Here is a 21,396-nt window from a genome sequence, read left to right as displayed (position 1 = left end):
AGATTTCCAAAAACAAAGCTCCAGATTCACAACGGGTCAGGCAGCACCTGTAGAGGGAAATGGACACTTGACACTTCAGATCAAGATCTTTTATCTGGACTGAAATAATCGAGAAGGGATAGTACAGGAGAAGGGATGAGGTGAAAGGATGCAACAAGAGGTCATAGGAGATTGGTTGGTCTAGGTGAGGGGAGGACCCAGAGGTTGGTGGAGCATAGCTCAATCTGTCAGAGGTTTGCTCATTGGAGCTACAGAGAAGATTTTGGGTGGATGGTTATTTGAGGCAGAGGAAGATCCAGGTCTCAAGACAGCTTGGTTAGGATTGGATTCCTTCTGTCAAATTATTTAACTGCAGGGCCCTATGCTGTACGGAAACACTCAGCGTTTATTGTATTTACAACTTTATAAAAATAATCAATTCCTCTTCCCTAGACAGGGACGGCCTGAGTGGGTAATCTTCGGTCGCCTATCAGAGCATAATGAAACAATCTTGTTCAAGGAAAAGTTTCTGGACTGGGCAGATTTGAGAAAACAGAACCAGAGGGAAGTGGAGTCCACAGCCGAGTTAAAGGTACAGTTGAAATTATTCTTGACTACAGGGTGACCCAAGGAATTTGTGAAGCTCTGAAGCAACTTTTGAAAAGTAATGACTTTTCAATGTAGCAAATGCAATGAGTAAAATCCCTAATCCTAATGTATGCAGCTGGGTGATATACAGAGATCATAAATTGTAATGCCAGATAATCTGCTCTTTTGTAAATGAGACATGAACAATAAATATTATCCCAGCCACCAGGGAGATTTTCTTTAGTCTTCTGCAACTGTAGCTACTTCTCTGACTATTTGAGAAGGCAGATCTCCCTCCCATCCTTCCCCAGACATGATTTACCATTTAGTAACAACATGGTAACCTCATCTCCTTTTGCTTGTCAACACATGGAAACCTTTGTGACATTGGTCATTGTGATGTAAAGGGTTAACTTATTTGCCAGTCAAAAGTCAGTCACTGCTGCAACTCTGGTCACTGGTTGGCCCACTTGAACGACGTAGCAGCTCTTTCCCATCGGCTGGCTTTTGCGTCACAACACCAGCTTCCAGTTCTGGGCACCCCAGGTGTAAGAATAGCATAAGCAAAAGACTGTCTTTTTCACTGGGGGCTCACTTCATATGACCAGTGCGAAAGAACCATTGGGAATGTGTGCTGCAGATAAGGGGCCCCATGCCCACACTTAGATAAGAACTTGTTTGTTGAATATTTAGTTTTGTAATAATATTGTGTAACTTAGGAAAACTTAATGAAGTACTTATTGAGTCTGAAGTATTACTGAATGTTTTAAGTCATAGCTTTTGTAACTGAGAGTGGCTTAGATAAGTATTTGTTTGATTCGGGTGCTTGGTTGAATGTTTCACTGTTTGCTTTGTTAATAAATAGTTAAGATGCTCACTCGGAATCAATGTCTTCTGTCCCACTTCCCGAATCCATGAATCTGTTTCCCTGTAGCATTCATCGAGAATCTCTCCATCTCCACCTTAGAAATATTCTTAGGCACTGTTACCACTGCTCTGTTGGGAAGGATGTTCTAGAAATTCAGAGTCTTCTGAGAGAAGAAAATATTTGCCTCATCTTTGTCTTTCAGTAAAGGGTGACTATTAATTTTTAGATGATGACCCCAATTTCTAAATGTTCTCACTAAAGAAAATATTCACCCTGTCAAAATTCCTGAGGGTTATATATGTTTCCATCAAGCTTCCTCTCACTCTTGTAAATTATAAGGTACGCCAGCTTAGTCTGTCCATCCTTTCATCCAGGACAGGGTTCCCAATTTGTTTTTTAAGCCATGGGCCTCTAACATTAAACAAGTGGTTGGTGGACCCCAGATTAGGAACACCTGCTCTAGGACAACCTGCCTAATCCGGTTATGACTGGTAAACCTTACGTGAACTGTTTGCATTGCATTAACATTCTCCTACAATTCCGATGAGCTCTCACCAGCACCATTATAAAACTGAAGAGTGACCTCCCTAGTTTTGTGTTCAAATCCCCTACAATAAAATGAAATCCTCTGTTAGCATACCTAAGCACTGCAGGGCCAATGTTCTTCTAGCCTTTCACTAGTCAGGCACTAGGTCTCTCAGATTCCCCCTGCATCTCAGAACTCTATAATCTCACATCATTTAGATGAAATGTATTTTTTTATTCCCACATTGTACTCCATTTACCATAATCCTTGCCCACACACTTAACTTCTCCATATCCCTTTGAAATCTCCGTGTCTTCTTCACAACTTATTTTCCAACTTAGAGTCACTTACAAATTTATCAGTTACAACTTCAACCTGTGCTGTATGACCTCATGACTCCATGACTTCATTTTCTGTTTTACTTCCAAACTTGATTGTTGTAGTTCAAACTACAAATGTGAGTTGAAATCAATATGTAACGCTACTGTTACGTGCTGCACCAAATAGACCCTAATTGTTCTCTGTTCCTTTAATGCCATGGAAATAAGAGCATTGAAGCTTGAAATAATGTGTGAATTATAAAATACATTTAAAAACATAGTATTTGGAAAAAAATTGGCAATGCAATATTGAATAGTAATTGAATTAAGAATCCTAATGTGGCATTTGCTCTTTTCCACTATCTCTGCAATAGTTATTATTTCTTCTGTTATAACAACTTTGATTGTGTAAGTAGTTTAATAAAAATGTTTTCATTTATTCAATATGTTTCATAAGCTCAGGATATCCTAAAACATATTAAAGGCAACGAATCTGGTTGAGAGCACTGGCAGAGCACAGAACTCTCTGGTAAACCAGAGTCCTTGAGGTTCACAAAGATGATTCTGGGAATGAAGGGGTTATCATACGAGGAACGTTTGATGGCTCTGGGTCTGTACTCACTGGAATTTAGAAGGATGAGGGGGGAATCTCATTGAAACCTTCTGGATGTTGAAAGGCCTGGACAGAGTAGCTGTGGAAAGGATGTTTCCCATGGTGGGAGAGTCTAGGACAAGAGGGCACAGCCTCAGGATAGAGGGGCATCCATTTAACACAGAGATGCAGAGAAATTTCTTTAGCCAGGGTGTGGTGAATTTGTGAAATTTATCACCACAGGTTGTTGGGTGTATTTAAGGCAGAGCTTGATAGGTTGCTGATTGAACACTGCATCAAAGGTTATGGGGAGAAGGTTGGGGAAGGCAAAAGAAGGATCAGCCATGATGAAATGGTGGAGCAGACTTGATGAGCCAAATGGCCTAATTCTGCTCCTATATCTTATGGTCTTCTGGTAAACCAGTGGGTGTCAATGTGTGATGCAAATTTGCTGGAACTTCCTCTGCTCTGCTCCAGTGCTGATCTGTACACTACCCTAGGGATGTTACATCCTCCCAAAACTTGTGACTGTTTGTATAATTCCCTGTTTTTTGTTGCTTCACAGTTAGAGAGCCAGAATGAACTGAAGCCATATAATGCGAAGCTGCTGATTCCATTCCCAGACGTACCTTGCGGAACAGTCCTGGATGGGGTAAATGTGCAACGTGGTTACGGGCTACTGCAAATGGATGATGAGAGAAGGTCAGAGCTGAAGACCATCGATGTGATGGTCTGGCATGTTCAGGAGTTTGAACACAGCGAGCTGCCCAGAGAGAGTTACGGCCAGTTCCACGAGGGGGACGCTTACGTCATTCAGTGGAAGTACACAGTCAGCAGCCTGGGTAAAGTAATGTCTCTCTGTCTCTGTCTCATTCGATTAACTGTTGTACAGATTTGTCCCAGTTAGTGAGCATTCAATGAATGAGTCTTTGGTGCAATATTTGACCTGTCACTTTACAAAGGTTTCATTCACTATAACAGAGGGCAGGGAACACACTTGAAGAAATTCAGTGGTCTTCCTGATTGGATTACTAGGAAGGAATCTCAAGTAAACAAGCTGCAGGTTCCATAGATGCCCTGGCCTATAGACACACCTTCATGTGAACGAGCTCCAATGATCTTATTCAATTCAGAAGTCCAACAGTTGTATATATGCTCGTTCATATGTACAACAGAGCGAGTTTCACCTCTCCAATTTTGGTAATTCTTCTTTCTTATCAGTGTTATGTATTTGATGCCATTCATTGCATTGCTGTGGAGAGATGGTTATATTATCCAATGATTCTGCTGTATTTTCCAACTTATGGACAAAATTGACTTAATGGACATCTGTAAAAGTGGAAATTGTTGATGACCTGGGGATGGTCTGTACTCAAAATGGGAAAAGAACCTCTGAGCACCTGTGCTCTTCCACCTGGAAAGAAGGGCCATTGGATAAATGATCTGTAAATCTCACTCAGCTTCTGAAAACAACCTAGGTTACTTTAGATTTACTGGGAAATATTAATGAGCTTCTGACTTCTTACCATCCACAGTAACCAGTGAAGTTAAGGGTTTAACTGGAACTCCCTCCACACAAATATCCATACAGAAAATGGGTCTGTTAACTTGGCGGGGGGAGCTTGTAATTGTAGACCACGGTAGCACAGTGGTTAGCGCAACCCTTTACAGTACCAGTGACCTGAGTTCAACCCCCACCACTGCCTGCGTGGAGTTTGTACGTTTTCCCTGTGACCGTGTGGGTTTCCTCCGGGTGCTCCGGTTTCCCTCCACAGTCCCGAGACGTACTAGTTGGAGGGTTAATTGGTCATTGTAAATTGTTCCGTAATAGGGCTAGGGTTAACTCGGGGGTTGCTGGGTGCCGTGGTTCAATGTGCCGGAAGGGCTATTCTGTGCTGTATCTCAATAAATAAATCATATTTTAAATGTTGAAGGCAGATGACTGCAGTGGAATGTGAAAACGCATGTGTGTTCATTCTCACTGTGTTGTGATGTATTCTATTGGATGCTCCTCTTTTCCGGGGCGCATGTTGAAAAAGTCCTTAATTTCCACATTGATACCATTTGTCCATGTCCGAAATGAATGTACAGATGAATATAACCAAAACTCCTGGAGAGAGGTGGCAGATCAACTGATGATCCCACTGGTGATAGCACAGGAGAGTTAACATCTTAGTCCACGTGTATTTTTTAATTCCTAAGCTACGAGGGAGCTCAAAGCCAGGCACCTCCTGTGTTAGATCTTTCAGCTGCATATTTGTGATATCTTCGAAGTCTCATTTGGCTTTGAAAGGTTCAGACAATCTTGAAGCTGGTGACTGTGTGGATCCTGGATGGTTTTGTGCAGCTTCAAGCACAATGACCAGAACTGGTAGTGGCTCACGTTGCATCATAGCACCCTCTGCTGGCCGATTGCAGTGCTGCCGTCCGGTGAGCAACAGCTTGGAATTATATAGAAACAGAGAAAACCTACAGCACAATACAGGCCCTTCGGCCCACAAAGTTGTGCCGAATATGCCCTTCTTTAGAAATTACTGGGCTTACCTATAGCCCTCTATTTTTTAAGCTCCATGTACCTATCGAAAAGTCTCTTAAAAGACCCTATCATATCCGCCTCTACCACCATTGCCGGCAGCCCATTCCACGCACTCACCACTCTCTGAGTGATAAAACTCACCCCTGACATCTCCTCTGTACCTACTCCCCAGCACCTTAAACCTGTGTCCTCTTGTGGCAACCATTTCAACCCTGGGAAAAAGCCTCTGATGATCCACACGATCAATGCCTCTCATCATCTTATATACCTCTATCAGGTCACCTCTCATCCTCCATCACTCCAAGGAGAAAAGGCCGAGTTCACTCAACCTATTCTCATAAGGCATGCTCCCCAATCCAGGCAACGTCCTTGTAAATCTCCTCTGCACCCTTTCTATAGCTTCCACATCCTTCCTGTAGTGAGGCGACCAGAACTGAGCACAGTACTCCAAGTGGGGTCTGACCAGGGTCCTATATAGCTGCAACATCACCTCTCAGTTCTTAAATTCAATTCCATGATTGATGAAGGCCAACACACTGTACGCCTTCTTAACCACCTTTAAAAAGATCCTAAAGCACCTCAGAGGATTATCATACAAGACTAGACATGAAGGAGAAGTGGTCAAAACTTCCTTACAGATGACAGAATTTAAGAGGATATTCAATGAGAGGAAAATAAAGAAGCATGGGTTTTGCAACTTAAATGGAAGAGCTGGAAGCTGCCCTGCACCGAAGAAGATAAGTTTGGGCCTTCTACCCTGCACCATTTTCCTGCACTACAGCCCTTGATTCCCTTAAGATCCAAATTTTTTTCGTCTTTATCTTGAATATACTGAGTGTTTGAACACTCAGTAGGGGATTCCAAAGACTCATCCCTCTCTGCTTGAAGAACCATCCCCCCCCACACTTCCCTATGCTGAATGGTCAGCTTTTTATTTTGAGAATATGACCCCGGTTCTAGATACCTCAGTCGGAAAACATCACCGCCTACCTCTATGCTTTCCAACCAGTAAGAATTTTGAGCATTTCAATGAGATTACCTTTCATTCTTTTAAACTCTGAAGAGCACAGCCCCACTCTGTTTAATCTCTCCTCCAGGAACCAATCTGATGAACTTTACTTGAAAATCCTCTAACACATTATATCCTTGCACAGGTGATGTGATCAGACTGGCACACAGTATTCCAGCTGTGGTCCCCATCAGGGCACATTCATTGCAGGAGATGCCTCCGTTCTTTTAGGGAGGGAATTTCAGATTTGGAGGACTAGGGAACTGAAGGCAAGATTTCTGACGGCAGAATAGATTTCGATCACGGTGTCTGTGGTGGATAGGAGAGTGAAGGCAGTCAGAAGCCCAGTAAAGCAATCAAGTCTAAAAAAAATAGGGATAGCACAGTTGTTCATCTAGGATCGCTTCTTCCTCATAGGTCCAGTAACCTGTGTTCAATCCTATTTTTGGTGCTGCCTGTAGGGTTTGCTCTGTAATGGCATGGATTTCTCTTCTATGTTCTGGTTTCCTCCCACATCCTACACTCGGTAGGTTAATTGGACCCTGCAATGTGTCACTAGTACATAGATGAGTGCTATAACCTGGGAGAGCTGATAGAAGCATGTGGAGATAATAAAGTGTGATTAATGCAAATAGGTGACTGATGCCTGCTGAAAACTCAGCAGGAGAGAAGCAGCGTGCCATCAAAACCACCCTATCAAGACATTCTAAGATTTGAAAATAGATTATTTGTAATTTTCAGGTGTGTTCGTGACTGATTGGAAGATATGATCTTCGGCCCAAAGCACTTTTTTTCGCCATTGATGTCCACTTTCTGTTTGTATTCGAGCCATTCACAATCATCTTTAAGGGCTAGTTCTCCTTCTCCTATCTCAGCGTGTACCTACGTACAAGGAGAGTCCCCAAGGGGATGATCATGGATACCTTCCTCACACTCCAGAGATAGAACAGTGTCAGAACCTGTCATCCACCGCAGTGGCCATGAGTTCCTCTACCTCTGTGCCCCTACGTGATTGTCACCAATGTATTGTGGTTTGCAGCACACGCTGCATTTTAAATGTGGTAAAGACTCCAAGGGTAAGGTTGGCAAATTCATCCCCTTGGTCATGGCGCGAGAGCAGGAGAAGCATAACGTCCTGCAGACTGGTGATGGATCTGAACTATATGGAAGGGGTGCTTAGTTTGATCAGATATTGTGGACTCAGAGGGTGCAGGTTTGTGTTCCATAAGGAAACTGTGTCTCAGTCTCATGCGGTTAGGATCTCATTGTGCTCCTCTGCAGTGGCAAAGCGTCAGACGCCAGATCAGCTGAGCTGTACCGGTTCCGGGAAGGAGCGATCTGCTTATTTCTTCTGGCAGGGCGGCCAGTCAAGCATCAGTGGCAAAGGAGCTTCTGCGCTGATGACTGTGGAGCTCGGCAAGGACAGGGAAGCACAGGTAGGATCTGAATTTCCTGGATCTGATCTCTCATGATGCGATATGAGGCTGGGAGTTCACATAGGTAGAGGTTAGCTGTTCTATACAGAAGCAGGTAGAAAGCCAGGAAAATGGGGTGAGTGAGTGAGACACAGTGGGGGTCCTTACAGAGAAGTTACCCTATCCAATCAGATCATTCCAGTGACATTTTACCATTGAGTTGGCAAATTGCAGGATTAGGAGTGGCTGTTCATGCCAAATCAGTGTTTTCCTTTCCAAAAGCTGTCAATATTTGTTCTTCACGTGGGAGCCTTGTCAAAGAATATGAAGAGACTTTGACAATAGCAGACTGACACAAAATTGGATCTGAGTTACACCTAATGTCCTCACATGCATACATTTTCCAGAAAGAGTCTCTAGATGTTAGAGAGGGTCTACCCAACGGTGATATCCTGATCTCCCCTTTTTCATCACAACGAATTACCCTTCTCCTTTCTACTTCAAAGCACAGGAAATACAACAGTTTCCCTTTTATCTTTTGCCTTCACAGCATTCAGGCCCCATGCGCTGCTAGGAGAAACACCAATTAGTAATCCCTTGAATATATCGTGTTCCCCACTTAATTGGCAAGTGTCTATAGATGTGTGGTGGAAAGTGTGCTGACTGGTTGCATTACGGCCTGTTATGGGAACACCAATTCATTTGAGCAGAAAATCCTACAAAAGGTAGTGGATTCGGCCCAGTACGTCACGGGTAAAGCCCTCCCAACCATTGAGCACATCTACATGAAACGCTGTTATAGTAAAGCAGCATCTTTCATCAAAGATCCTCACCACCCAGGCCATGCTCTTTTCTCACTGCTGCCATCAGGTAGAAGGTACAGGAGCCTCAGTACTCACACCACCAGGTTCAAGAACAGTTGCTACCCCTCAACCCTTAGGCTCTTGAATAAAGGGGATAGCTACACTCATTCTATTTCTGGTGTTCCCCCACAACCAATGGTCTCATTTTAAGGACTCTTTATCTTGTTATTTCATGTTCTCATTATTTATTGCTATTTATTTATATTTGCAGTTGCACAGTTTGTTGTTCATTGATCCTATTTACAGGTACTGTTCTATAGATTTGCTAAGTATGCCCGCAGAAAAAGAATCTCAGGGTTGTATGTAGTGATATGTATGTACTCTGATAATAAATTTTACTTTGAACTTTGAACTTTATGTTCAGAGGGGAGATGGTAATGCAAATTGGGTTTTGGCCTTGTGGAATCTCTCTGTCCCGTTCACAAGCACATTTATGTGCTCGTAGCTATTTGCCATGTTAAGTCACCTTCTGACTCCCATTCTAACCCCGTGAAGCTCACCTCCTGCACTGTTCTAAAGAACCTCAGTGTAAGGTCGAGCAACTCACTTTATCTTTTGGTTTTAACATTGTAGACTCAACAATCTTCAACAAACTGAGCTCAGATCAGAATCAGAATCAAGTTTATTATCATTGATATACTGTTTGTTGTGAAATTTGTGGTTTTGCAGCAATGGTACAGTGCAAGACATGAACAATTACTGTAAGTTTCAATAAGAAATATTTTTGAAAAACTAATAATGCAAAAGTGAGCAAAGTAGTGAGATAGTGTGCATGAGGTGCTGGGGTGAAGATACAGTATGTCTCTCCCAAAGGAGGTGTAAGGTGCTCTTTCCCTCCGCCAGCCTGCAGCTCACCCTGGGGCAAGGTGTAGCACCTGCTTGGCCCCCGATCAGGGTCAGGTGAAGCCATGGGGGCAGGTGGTGGATGGTTGTACGAGCAGCTGGTACATATCACAAGTCCTGGCTATGTGACCACTGACGTCAAGCAAACAATCTCTAAAGAGTGTTGATGATGGCTGGGGTCACCTGTCTTCTAAAGACATGGCACAGAAGAAAGCAATGGCAAACCACTCTTGTAGAAAAATTTGCCAAGAATATTCGTGGTCATGGAAAGACCCCATGATTGCCCAAGTCATGTGACACGGCACATGACAATGATGATGAGTGTTCATAGATGCACACTCGTTCAGAAATCTGATGGCAAAGGGAAAGAAGCAGTTTCTAATCTGTTAATCAGAACCTCTGTTCCTATTTATTTGGAGAGTAGCTTTGGATAATTGTTCAATTACCATTAACACTTCCTCTAGACTCACCCATTCCTCTATCAGTACCATCATCAACTCTTGTTAATTTACTCCATGATGAGCCCTTTTGGTTACTTAATCTCTGTTGCCTTCCACTCGAATCACCTTCCCACTTTTCTTTCCGCCACCATCCTCCTTCCCTACCCCCATGAGTGATGTAAAAATATAGCCACTCAGATACTTTCCGTTCTGATGCAGGATCATGAATCTAAAAGTCATAATACTGCAATGTTGTAAATCTTATGTAAACTGCTGGAAATGCTGAGAGAAACAGTTCCCACATTACAGGAAGGTTGTGGAGGCTTCAGAGAGGGTTCAAAGTAAGTTTTATTATCAAAGTACAAATATATGCCATTATATACAACCCTGTGGTTCATTTTCTTGTGGGCATACTCAATAAATCTATAGAATAATAACCATATATAATCAGCAAAGGACCACACCAACTTGGGCATTCACCAGAGTGCAAAATGCAACAGAACGTGCAAATACTAAAAGAGAAAAAAATAAATAAATAAACAATAAATATTGAGAACATGTGATGAAGACTCCTTATAGTCATACTTTATTGATCCCAGGGGAAATTGTTTTTTGTTACAGTTGCACCATAAATAATTAAATAGTAATAAAACCATAAATAGTTAAATAGTAATATGTAAATTATGCCAGTAATAAGTCCAGGACCAGCCTATTGGCTCAGGGTGTCTGACCCTCCAAGGGAGGAGTTGTAAAGTTTGATGGCCACAGGCAGAAATTGAAGGTGAGTCCATAAGTTGTGGGAAAAGTTCAGTGATGAGGTGAGTGAAGTTATCCCCTTTGGATCAAGAGCCTGGTAGTTGAGAGGTAGTAACTGTTCCTGAACCTGAGGCTCCTGTACCTTTTCCCTGATGATAACAGCAAGAAGAGAACTTGACCTGGGTGATGGGGATCTCTGATGATGGATGCTGCTTTCCTGCGACAGCGTGTTGTGTAGATATGCTCAATGGTGGGAAGGGCTTTACCTGTGATGGACGGGCTGTATCCACTACTTTTTGTAGGATTTCCCTTTCAAGGACATCGGTGTTTCCATACCAGGCTGTGATGTAGCCAGTCAATATACTCTCCACCACACCACACATAGAAGTAAGTCAAAGTTTTAAATTCATGCCAAATCTCCACAAGCTCCTGAGGAAGTAGAGATGCTGCCATGCTTTCTTTGCAATTGCACCTATGTGCTGGGCCCAGGACATGTTCTCTGAAATAATAACACCAAGGAGTTTAAAGTTGCTGACCCTCTCTGCTTCTGATCCTCTGATGAGTACTGGCTCATGGACCTCTGGTTTCCTCCTCCTGAAGTCAATAATCAGCTCCTTGGTCTTGCTGACATTGAGTAAGAGGTTGTTGTTATGGCACCACTCAGCCAGATTTTCATCCTCCCTCCAATTTCTCAACCAGGATGTTACTTGGATTATTGAATACTGGCTGTAAGGAGAGGTTGGCCAAATATAGATTATTTTCTTTAGAGCACTAGAGGCTGAGGAACCAGCAACCTGATAGAAGTATAGTAAGTTACACGGAGCATCAGTAGATCAGGGTGGAAATGTCCAATACTTGAGGGTGTAGCTTTCTTGTGAGAGACAAAAGGTTTAAAAGAGATTTCCAAGGCAAATATCTTACACTGAGAGTGGTAGGTTCTGGAATGTGGAAGTAGTACAAATTGGTACATTGAAATGATCTCCTTCTGTATCAAAAGAAAACAAGAGGAGAACAGCTCAGCAGCTAGAGTTACTTTCTCTGTGCTGCTCACTTGTCATTCTGTTTCATAGAAACTACCTAAGCAATATGCACCACCACGCTATAAAGTGCTGAGTTCTCCCAGCTGATACATTTTTGAATGCAAATCTGAGTTAATACAGCACTGCCAAGGAGAGTAAATACTGGTTCTGTTTGTCAGATGCTGGTGTCACAGGGAAAGGAGCCTCCCTGCTTTCTTCAGCTGTTCCAAGGGGGCATGATCATCCACAGTGGCAGGAGGGATAAGACAAAAACACCACAAGGTTTGTATTAGGAACTTTTTATTAGGAGTTTGGGAAAGCAAAGGAAATGGACTGCATTTGACAAAAGAATCATTTTATCAATAAAAATGCAATAATTCTGGCAGGTATTTGAGAGAAGAAACCATTTCCCTCTGGATATCTGCATGGCTTTAAAACACGAGGGTAACGCTGACTTTGTCTGACTTTGTAAAATGGGTTGACATAGAAACATAGAAACATAGAAAATAGGTGCAGGAGTAGGCCATTCGGCCCTTTGAGCCTGCACTGCCATTTATTATGATCATGGCTGATCATCCAACTCAGAACCCCGCCCCAGCCTTCCCTCCATACCCCCTGACCCCTGTAGCCACAAGGGCCATATCTAACTCCCTCTTAAACATAGCCAATGAACTGGCCTCAACAGTTTGCTGTGGCAGAGAATTCCACAGATTCACCACTCTCTGTGTGAAGAAGTTTTTCCTAATCTCGGTCCTAAAAGGCTTCCCCTCTATCCTCAATCTGTGACCCCTCGTTCTGGACTTCCCCAACATCGGGAACAATCTTCCTGCATCTAGCCTGTCCAATCCCTTTAGGATCTCATACGTTTCAATCAGATCCCCCCTCAATCTTCTAAATTCCAACGAGTACAAGCCCAGTTCATCTAGTCTTTCTTCATATGAAAGACCTGCCATCCCAGGAATCAATCTGGTGAACCTTCTTTGTACTCCCTCTATGGCAAAGATGTCTTTCCTCAGATTAGGGGACCAAAACTGCACACAATACTCCAGGTGTGGTCTCACCAAGGCCTTGTACAACTGCAGTAGTACCTCCCTGCTCCTGTACTCGAATCCTCTCGCTATAAATGTCAGCATACCATTCACCTTTTTCACCGCCTGCTGTACCTGCATGCCCACTTTCAATGACTGGTGTATAATGACACCCAGGTCTCGTTGCACCTCCCCTTTTCCTAATCGGCCACCATTCAGATAATAATCTGTTTTCCTATTTTTGCCACCAAAGTGGATAACTTCACATTTATCCACATTAAATTGCATCTGCCATGAGTTTGCCCACTCACCCAACCTATCCAAGTCACCCTGCATCCTCTTAGCATCCTCCTCACTGCTAACACTGCCACCCAGCTTCGTGTCATCCGCAAACTTGGAGATGCTGCATTTAATTCCCTCATCCAAGTCATTAATATATATTGTAAACAACTGGGGTCCCAGCACTGAGCCTTGCGGTACCCCACTAGTTACCGCCTGCCATTCTGAAAAGGTCCCGTTTATTCCCACTCTTTGCTTCCTGCCTGCTAACCAATTCTCCACCCACACCAATACCTTACCCCCAATATCGTGTGCTTTAAGTTTGCACACTAATCTCCTGTGTGGGACCTTGTCAAAATTCTTTTGAAAATCCAAATATACCACATCCACTGGTTCTCCCCTATCCACTCTACTAGTTACATCCTCAAAAAATTCTATGAGATTCGTCAGACATGATTTTTCTTTCACAAATCCATGCTGACTTTGTCCGATCATTTCACCGCTTTCCAAATGTGCTGTTATCACATCCTTGATAACTGACTCCAGCAGTTTCCCCACCACCGACGTTAGGCTAACCGGTCTATAATTCCCTGGTTTCTCTCTCCCTCCTTTTTTAAAAAGTGGGGTTACATTAGCCACCCTCCAATCCTCAGGAACTAGTCCAGAATCTAACGAGTTTTGAAAAATTATCACTAATGCATCCACTATTTCTTGGGCTACTTCCTTAAGCACTCTAGGATGCAGACCATCTGGCCCTGGGGATTTATCTGCCTTCAATCCCTTCAATTTACCTAACACCACTTCCCTACTAACATGTATTTCACTCAGTTCCTCCATCTCACTGGACCCTCTGTCCCTTACTATTTCTGGAAGATTATTTATGTCCTCCTTAGTGAAGACAGAACCAAAGTAATTATTCAATTGGTCTGCCATGTCCTTGCTCCCCATAATCAATTCACCTGTTTCTGCCTGCAGGGGACCTACATTTGTCTTTACCAGTCTTTTCCTTTTTACATATCTATAAAAGCTTTTACAGTCTGTTTTTATGTTCTCTGCCAGTTTTCTCTCATAATCTTTTTCCCCTTCCTAATTAAGCCCTTTGTCCTCCTCTGCTGAACTCTGAATTTCTCCCAGTCCTCAGGTGAGCCACTTTCTCTGGCTAATTTGTATGCTACTTCTTTGGAATTGATACTATCCCTAATTTCTCTTGTCAGCCACGGGTTCACTACCTTCCTTGATTTATTCTTTTGCCAAACTGGGATGAACAATTGTTGTAGTTCATCCATGCAACCTTTAAATGCTTGCCATTGCATATCCACCGTCAATCCTTTAAGTGTCATTTGCAGTGAATGCAATCTCATTAAATACAACTTAAATGTTTTTAATCTCTGGTGATTCCATTTGGCATAAATATTACACTCCCTATTTTCTGTCATACTTTTACTATACGTTCAATATTGCCCAGTTCCCCTCCATCACTCTCTTGCCTCTCTTATTTACATTTCCTCTTTTCTCGATATAATCAGTTTTACTGACATGGGATTTCCTTTTTATCATTTTGCATCCATACTCTGTGAAGACCATGACCTTGGAAGGTGTTTCAATGGAAACATTAAGTAGTGTTTGTGAGGCAACTGGCAGTTTGTCTCAGCTGTTTGACTTTCTGTCTGAGTCTGAATGGTGTGAGTTCATAGATCCTCAAGAAGCTTCTGTGCATAATCCACCCTGGGCAGTGCATGTAGTAATGTGCTAGTATCTGCTGAATGCCAAAAAAGTTCAAGGTGCTGTTTTACGAGAGTGTTGTCATTATCCCAGTTAATTCCCATCCTCAACACCATCCAAATGGGCACTGTTCTTTCATTTGAAACTGTGCTCTGTGCAAACTCTTTTTGCCCCTATGCCCCTATGCCCCATTACCTCACAAAATCAAATCCATGCTCAAAAGTATTTTGGAACGTAGGGGACATAATAAAGAAACATTGTTCTTATTAGGTCCTTACTTTGATCCTTTAGCACCCTGAGCTAATTTGGAGCCACGTCTGATGTGCAGCCTTTATTGTAATGACACAAACAGTGTGGAAATAAATTGCCAGAGCAGCTATTTTACAGATGGTACTTGAAACAAGTATTATGCCCAGGATATCAAGGCAAACAGCCCTGCTCTTTGGTGTGTGTTTTCAGGGGCTCCAAAACATTGTAAACACATTGATTCTGTGTTTCCATTTCTGTCTTCTGCAGGAATCTGGCGGCTGTACATAGTACAGGGGGAGTTACCGGTGGAGGGACGCCTCTTGGAGGTGGAGTGTGACTGTAGCAGTCTTCGCTCAAGAGGTTCCCTTGTCCTAGTGAACACCCAGCAGGCTCTGATATATCTGTGGCATGGCTGCAAAGCTCAGTCCAATGTAAAAGAGGTTGGCAGGAAAGCAGCCAATCATATAAAGGACCGGTAAGAAAGATATTAGTTACAATTCCTGCCACTGCCTGTAAGGAGTTTGTATGTTCTCCCCGAGACCACATGAGTTTCCTCCGGGTGCTCCAGTTTCTTCCCACAGTCCAAAGACATACTGGTTGATAATTTAGTTGGTCATTGTAAATTGTCCTGTAATTAGGCTGGGGTTAAATAGGGAGTTGCTGGGAGACACGGCTCAGTGGGACAGAAGAGCCTATTCCACACTGTATTTCAATAAATAAATAAAGAAAGAACTTAGACATATTAAAGCACAGTTCCCTTTGCTTTAACAAATATGTTTCTAACATCACCTTCCTCCTCTGCCAAAGGTAAATAATTACAACAATATCATCTCCAAGGTGCACTCATGTTTCTATTTTCACACTCTGAAATACTGGCTACATGGGTCTGTACACCATGGAACAGCCTGCCAGCTCTGCAGTAATAGGGAGACAAAAGAGATTCTGCAGGTGCTGGAAACCTGGAGCAACAAACACAAAATGTTGGAGGAACTCAGCAGGTTAGACAGCATCTATGAATAGGAATAAATGGCCAATGTTTCAAGCCGAGACTTTTCATCAGGATTGGAAAGGAAGGGGGCAGAAGCCAGAATAATCCCCCCCACCTTCTTATTCTGGCTTCTGCCCCTATCCTTTCTAGTTCTGATGAACGATGGCCTTTGAGGATCATCCTGGTTTGTGCATTTATTTCAATAGTCAGTGAGGCTAGAAAATCAGTTTGTAATTTTGGACATGTGACTGTTGTCGTCCAAGATTAATCACAATGAAAATAAACAGGGTCAAAATCAATTCAGTCACAAAATGAACCTGAATTGTAATATATTTAATATTATTTCAATCTCCTTCCAGAATGTTGATCCTTTCTTCTCAAGGAGAACAAATCATATAATCAGCATATCGTAGCATTGCTCAGAAACTCGTTCCTCAGCCAACCAAGTCCACACACCCATCATGCACCCATTTACACTGATCCTTGACCATGAGACATAGGATCAGAATTAGGCCATTCATCCCATTGAGTCTGTCCCGCCATTCCATCATGGTTGATTTATAATCCCTCTCAACCCCATTCTCCTGCCTTCTCCCCATAATCTTTGATGCCCTGACTAATCACGAACCCATCAACTTCTGCCTTAAATATACTCAATGACTTCGCCTCCACTGCTGTCTGTTGCAAAGAATTTTACAGGTTCAACACCTTCTGGCTAAAGAAATTCCTCCTAATCTCTGTTCTAAAGGAATGCCCCTCTATTTTAAGGCTGTGCCCTCTGGTCTTAGACTCTCCCACTATAGGAAACATCTTCTCCTCATCCACTCTATCAAGGCCTTTCAATATTCAATAGGTTTCAGTCAGATCCCCTATCATTCTTCTAAACTCCAGTGAGTACAGGCCTAGAACTATCAAACACCCTTTTATTCCCTGAATCATTCTCATGAACCTCCTCTGAAGCCTCTCCGATGCCTGCACACCTTTTCTCAGCTAAGGGCCCCAAATCTGCTCACAGTACTCCAAGTGCAGCCTGACCAGTGCCTTATAAAGCCTCCGCATCACATCCTTGCTTTTATATTCTGGTCCTGTCAAAATGAATAGTAATACTGCATTTGTGTTCCTCACCACCAACTCAACCTGCAATATAACCTTTAGGAAATTCCACATGAGGACTCCCAAGGGCCTCTGATTTTCTCCCCATTTAGAAAATGAACACAGTAGCTGGGATGAAGGGTGATTTTACTTCCCCAGAAACAAGGATGCTGAGGTTAAAAATAAAAACCTAATCATTGCCCTCTGAGTTGAAGCTGATCAGACGTACAGTGACTGGAAATGTTTCTGTTTCCTGGCGTTCTTTTCAACAGTGTGTACCCACAGAATCCAGCAGAGATCGTTGAATGTCAAGGATTGGCTCCAGTTCATTGAATGGAAATGTATGTAATGCAGCTACCAGTGCTGTGACAGAGCATGGGGAAAGGGTGGTGATGGAAGGAAGGATTAATGGCACTCAAATCTGTGACCCCTTCAAAGCTATTCTACATTTGTCTTCAATCGTGTGCCATCATGTGGAATGCTGGGCACTATTGAAAGAGCCAAAAGTTATCTCTGTGTCCTTGTCAATATTTATCTCTGAACTCAGGGGTTCCCAACCTGGGGTCCATGGACCCCTTGCTTAATGGTTCTCGTCCATGGCATAAAAAAGATTGGGAACCCCTGTGTAGATTGTTCAACTACCTGCCATTTACTTGAGTTGATCTGATTAAGTTTTATGGATTTTCCTGGCAAGCATTACATCGATGCTTTATTACTGTGCTTAGACTTGGTTTTAATGCAAGATCTTTTTTTCCTTAGACCACCTCAGGAGCTGGGCCAGTGGAGCAGAATGGAAGTGACAGTGTGTGAGCTGGATGAAGGTTCAGAACCACCAGAGTTCTGGCAAGCAATGGGACAACCAGATCGAAAAGCGTATGACTGCATGTTACAAGGTAATGGACAGCTGAACTGAGGGGATAGGACATTCATGGTGGCTTTTGTATAGGCGGAGTGTCAAGAGTCTCTGGTTTTTGTGTAGAGAAGTTCCACGTCCAGGTTCACAGGGCACTGATAATCATTTCTGTTGGTTCCAGGTTATTTGTTCGCTATTAGGAATTCTGGAGATATTACTTTCTGTGCTGCCCAGAATTGCTAGGTGATAGCCGACATTCTCAGTGGAAATGCACGTGGGCCCATGTCTTTCACCGTGTGGTGTAACTGGTTATTTTTATGTCTCGCAGATCCCGGAAAGTATAACTTCACTGTACGACTCTTCAGGCTGACAGCTTCCTGGGGAGAGTTTACCATGACAGAGCAGCTAAGTCCCTCACGCATCTCTAATGATGTGATGGCCATGCCATTCTTACAGGAGGATCTCTACTCTGTTCCTCAGCCAGGTGTGTACTTGCTATAAGTTTGTGTGCTACCGTGCCAAGTGTGAGGAAAGGATAAGGATTCACAATACCAAAATACTTACTACACCCAAACCATTCACAACCCCTTTTGCAGTGTACTCACTATTGCGATGTGGTTAATGACTTTATAGAAGGAATCTCACCCGTCCCCCTCCACTGCTCCAGACCCTGTATGTGACTGCAGAAACAGAAAATATGGTTGAATATTAAATTTCTTCTGGCATCACCCACTGACACACCCAGCTACATTAAGCACAACTACCTCAGAATAAAACAAGAATCATATTGGATTGGACACACAATTCTTCATTCCAATGTCTTAAAGGTCACTGTCTCCCACCCAGCCTTATTGTCCTCATGATCTCCAGCCAGGAACACCGCCCACCCACTTCCAGCACCATCAGTAGCTACTGCTTCAATGCCCCTTGTTAGACATGGTACAATTTCTCAGCTCTCCATTCTGCTTTGCTTCAACAATGTCATGGCTGATCTCAACTCCACACTTTTGCCTTGTCAGGGAGCTTTTCACCATTTGCATATCTTCCTCTCCATACAATTTTTCAAAGATTCTTCTTTCCCACCACATCTCCTGAAGGTTTTCTGTTTCTCCCTTTCTCATTCTTTTACACTCCATTTGAGACATTTCTCACCCTTTCTGTTGCAGTCTGCTAAATCTTCCTCTGTTCATCTCTTGAGATCCTAACCCCACTTCGAAACTGGTAAGGCTCTGTACTCGTGGTGTTGTGAATAAGTTGTAACCAACCAGGGTTGTAGTTACCCAACCTTTCACCTTAATTCCCCAGTTCCTTACAAGGTAAGCACAAAGCAATTCTTTGTGAGTCCAGAAAACCCTACTAAAAGTCATGGAAACAGCCCAGTCCATCATGCGTAAAGCCCTCCCTGCCTCTGAGCACATCTACGTGAAACGCTGTCAATACATCATCAGAGTCCCCCATCACTCAGACCATGCCCCCTTCTCCCTGCTGCATCAGGAAGGAGGTACAGGAGCCTCAGGACTCACATCACCAGGTTCAGGAACAGTTATTACCCCTCAACCATCAGGCTCTTGAATCAAAGGGGATAGCTTCACTCAACTTTACTTGCCCCATCATTGAAATATTCCCACAACCGATGGACTCACTTTCAAGGACTCCTCACCTCACGTTCTTGATATTTATTGCTTAGTTATTTATTATTGCGCTTGGTGGCGCAATAATATCAGCGCCAGACTCCAGAGTGGAGGTTCCCGAGTTCAAATCCAAGTTGGGTTGAGTGTCGAGCTAGCAACTCAGCCTCGTTAAAACAAGAATAGCTTGCTACGGAAACTCCATCAAAAGACGGTGCCCCGATAACTCCATTGCCGAGTTAAGGGCTATTCTTCTTCTACTTCAATTTATTTATTATTATTATTTCTTTCTTTTTGTATTTGAGTATTTTTTTGTCCTTTGCATACTGGTTGAAGGATCAAGTTGGTATGGTCCTTCATTGATTCTATATGGTTATTATTGTATAGATTTATTGAGTATGCCCACAGGAAAATGAATCTCAGGGTTGTATATGATGACTTCGATAATAAATTTACTTTGAACTTTGAGTTAACTCGTAACCCTGGCCTGTAGGACATTCATAGCCTTTCCTGCATCAAGGGTCTGCCCAGATCCTATCTGCTCAGTAACAAATTGTCCTTTGGTATCAGACTGCAACTTGCAATTCCCTATATCCTGCTCAGACATGTGAGTCAGGTTTGGATGGGCAGAAGAGGCTTACATTTAAATGCATCAGACTTGGCTTAGCTACATAATACCCCCTGGCATTGCTTTGTCTCTGCTGTGTTCCTCTAGCACTGTTCCTCCTGGACAATCGGTTTGAAGTTTACCTGTGGCAGGGTTGGTGGACACCGGAAAGCAAGAGCACAGGCTCAGCAAAGATTCGCTGGGACATGGAGCGAAGATGTGCCATGGAGACAGCCCTCCACTATTGCAAAGGTCAGTGCTGCGGTTACCCACAGAAGGCAAAAGCCCTGAGCTGAGGCACTGTGTTCTTCTGGAGGAGAATAATTTCTTGAAACTGGAATATTTGTTTCATTCAATCAGAAAAGAATGCAAGACGACCTCCCAAAGCGTACCTGGTTCACGCTGGCAGCGAGCCATTGACCTTCACCAATATCTTCCCACGGTGGGATTACAACATGGAGCATTTACAACAGGTATTTGCAATTCTCAGCAGTGTACGCCTCTTACTAAATAGCTTTTATTTTGCCTGCAAGCCGACAGGCACAGTGCCTGCCTCTCCTACATTCTCCTGCTGGCCTACATTCCTCTTCTTGGGTAGCCCCTTAGAGTCAAGGATGCCTTGCTTCCACTCAGGTTCTGTTGGATCTGAGGTGGCTGATGAGACTAATGTGGGAATCGTGGATTTTCACAAATGGGAGAACTGATGGCCAAAAATTCCTTGGGGCAGGTTCACAATTAATGGGAAAATCTTGAAAAGTGCCAGTTATTTTACAATGGGATCATCATAACTGAACTCAATCCTACTGGTGCTCATCATTCCTGTGTTCCACTGAGAAAGCAGTCTGGAGCAGCAGCTTAGCCTCAGATTTGCTGTGAAACTGGATATGGTTATATTTCCTGATATTTGTTTCAACAGTACTTAAGTACTGAGTCTGGCAGAAAATCTGGAATATTAAGTGCTATTTTTAATCTATTTAATATACATATATATTCTTACTATAATTGATTTACTTACTGATTTTTTTATATTATGTATTGCATTGTACTGCTGCTGCTAAGTTAACAAATTTCACGACAAATGCTGGTGATAAAATTATGAAAGGGATAGATGAGAGAGATAAAAAGTTGTTTCCACTGATAGGGGAGACTAGAACTAGGGGACATTGACTCAAAATTCAGGGGAGTAGACTTAGGAT

General features: G+C 42.9%; 1 protein-coding gene across 8 annotated transcripts in view; it reads left to right on the top strand.

Moving 5' to 3' along the window:
• The window catches only part of LOC134340229 (supervillin-like), a 264,886-nt gene that overhangs the window by 233,178 nt on the left and 10,312 nt on the right, over positions 1 to 21,396 (top strand). For all 8 annotated transcript variants that reach the window (XM_063037217.1, XM_063037214.1, XM_063037215.1 and 5 more), the window contains 9 exons: positions 433 to 571; positions 3,439 to 3,715; positions 7,700 to 7,854; positions 11,934 to 12,036; positions 15,300 to 15,507; positions 17,872 to 18,005; positions 18,294 to 18,449; positions 20,309 to 20,452; positions 20,561 to 20,673. In XM_063037217.1, the coding sequence (XP_062893287.1) occupies positions 433 to 571; positions 3,439 to 3,715; positions 7,700 to 7,854; positions 11,934 to 12,036; positions 15,300 to 15,507; positions 17,872 to 18,005; positions 18,294 to 18,449; positions 20,309 to 20,452; positions 20,561 to 20,673 (1,429 nt within the window). The remainder of the gene's footprint in view (positions 1 to 432; positions 572 to 3,438; positions 3,716 to 7,699; positions 7,855 to 11,933; positions 12,037 to 15,299; positions 15,508 to 17,871; positions 18,006 to 18,293; positions 18,450 to 20,308; positions 20,453 to 20,560; positions 20,674 to 21,396) is intronic.

This window comes from Mobula hypostoma, chromosome X1, assembly GCF_963921235.1.
Source record: "Mobula hypostoma chromosome X1, sMobHyp1.1, whole genome shotgun sequence".
Lineage (NCBI taxonomy): Eukaryota > Metazoa > Chordata > Chondrichthyes > Myliobatiformes > Myliobatidae > Mobula > Mobula hypostoma.
This window is presented reverse-complemented; position numbering and strand designations above follow the sequence as displayed.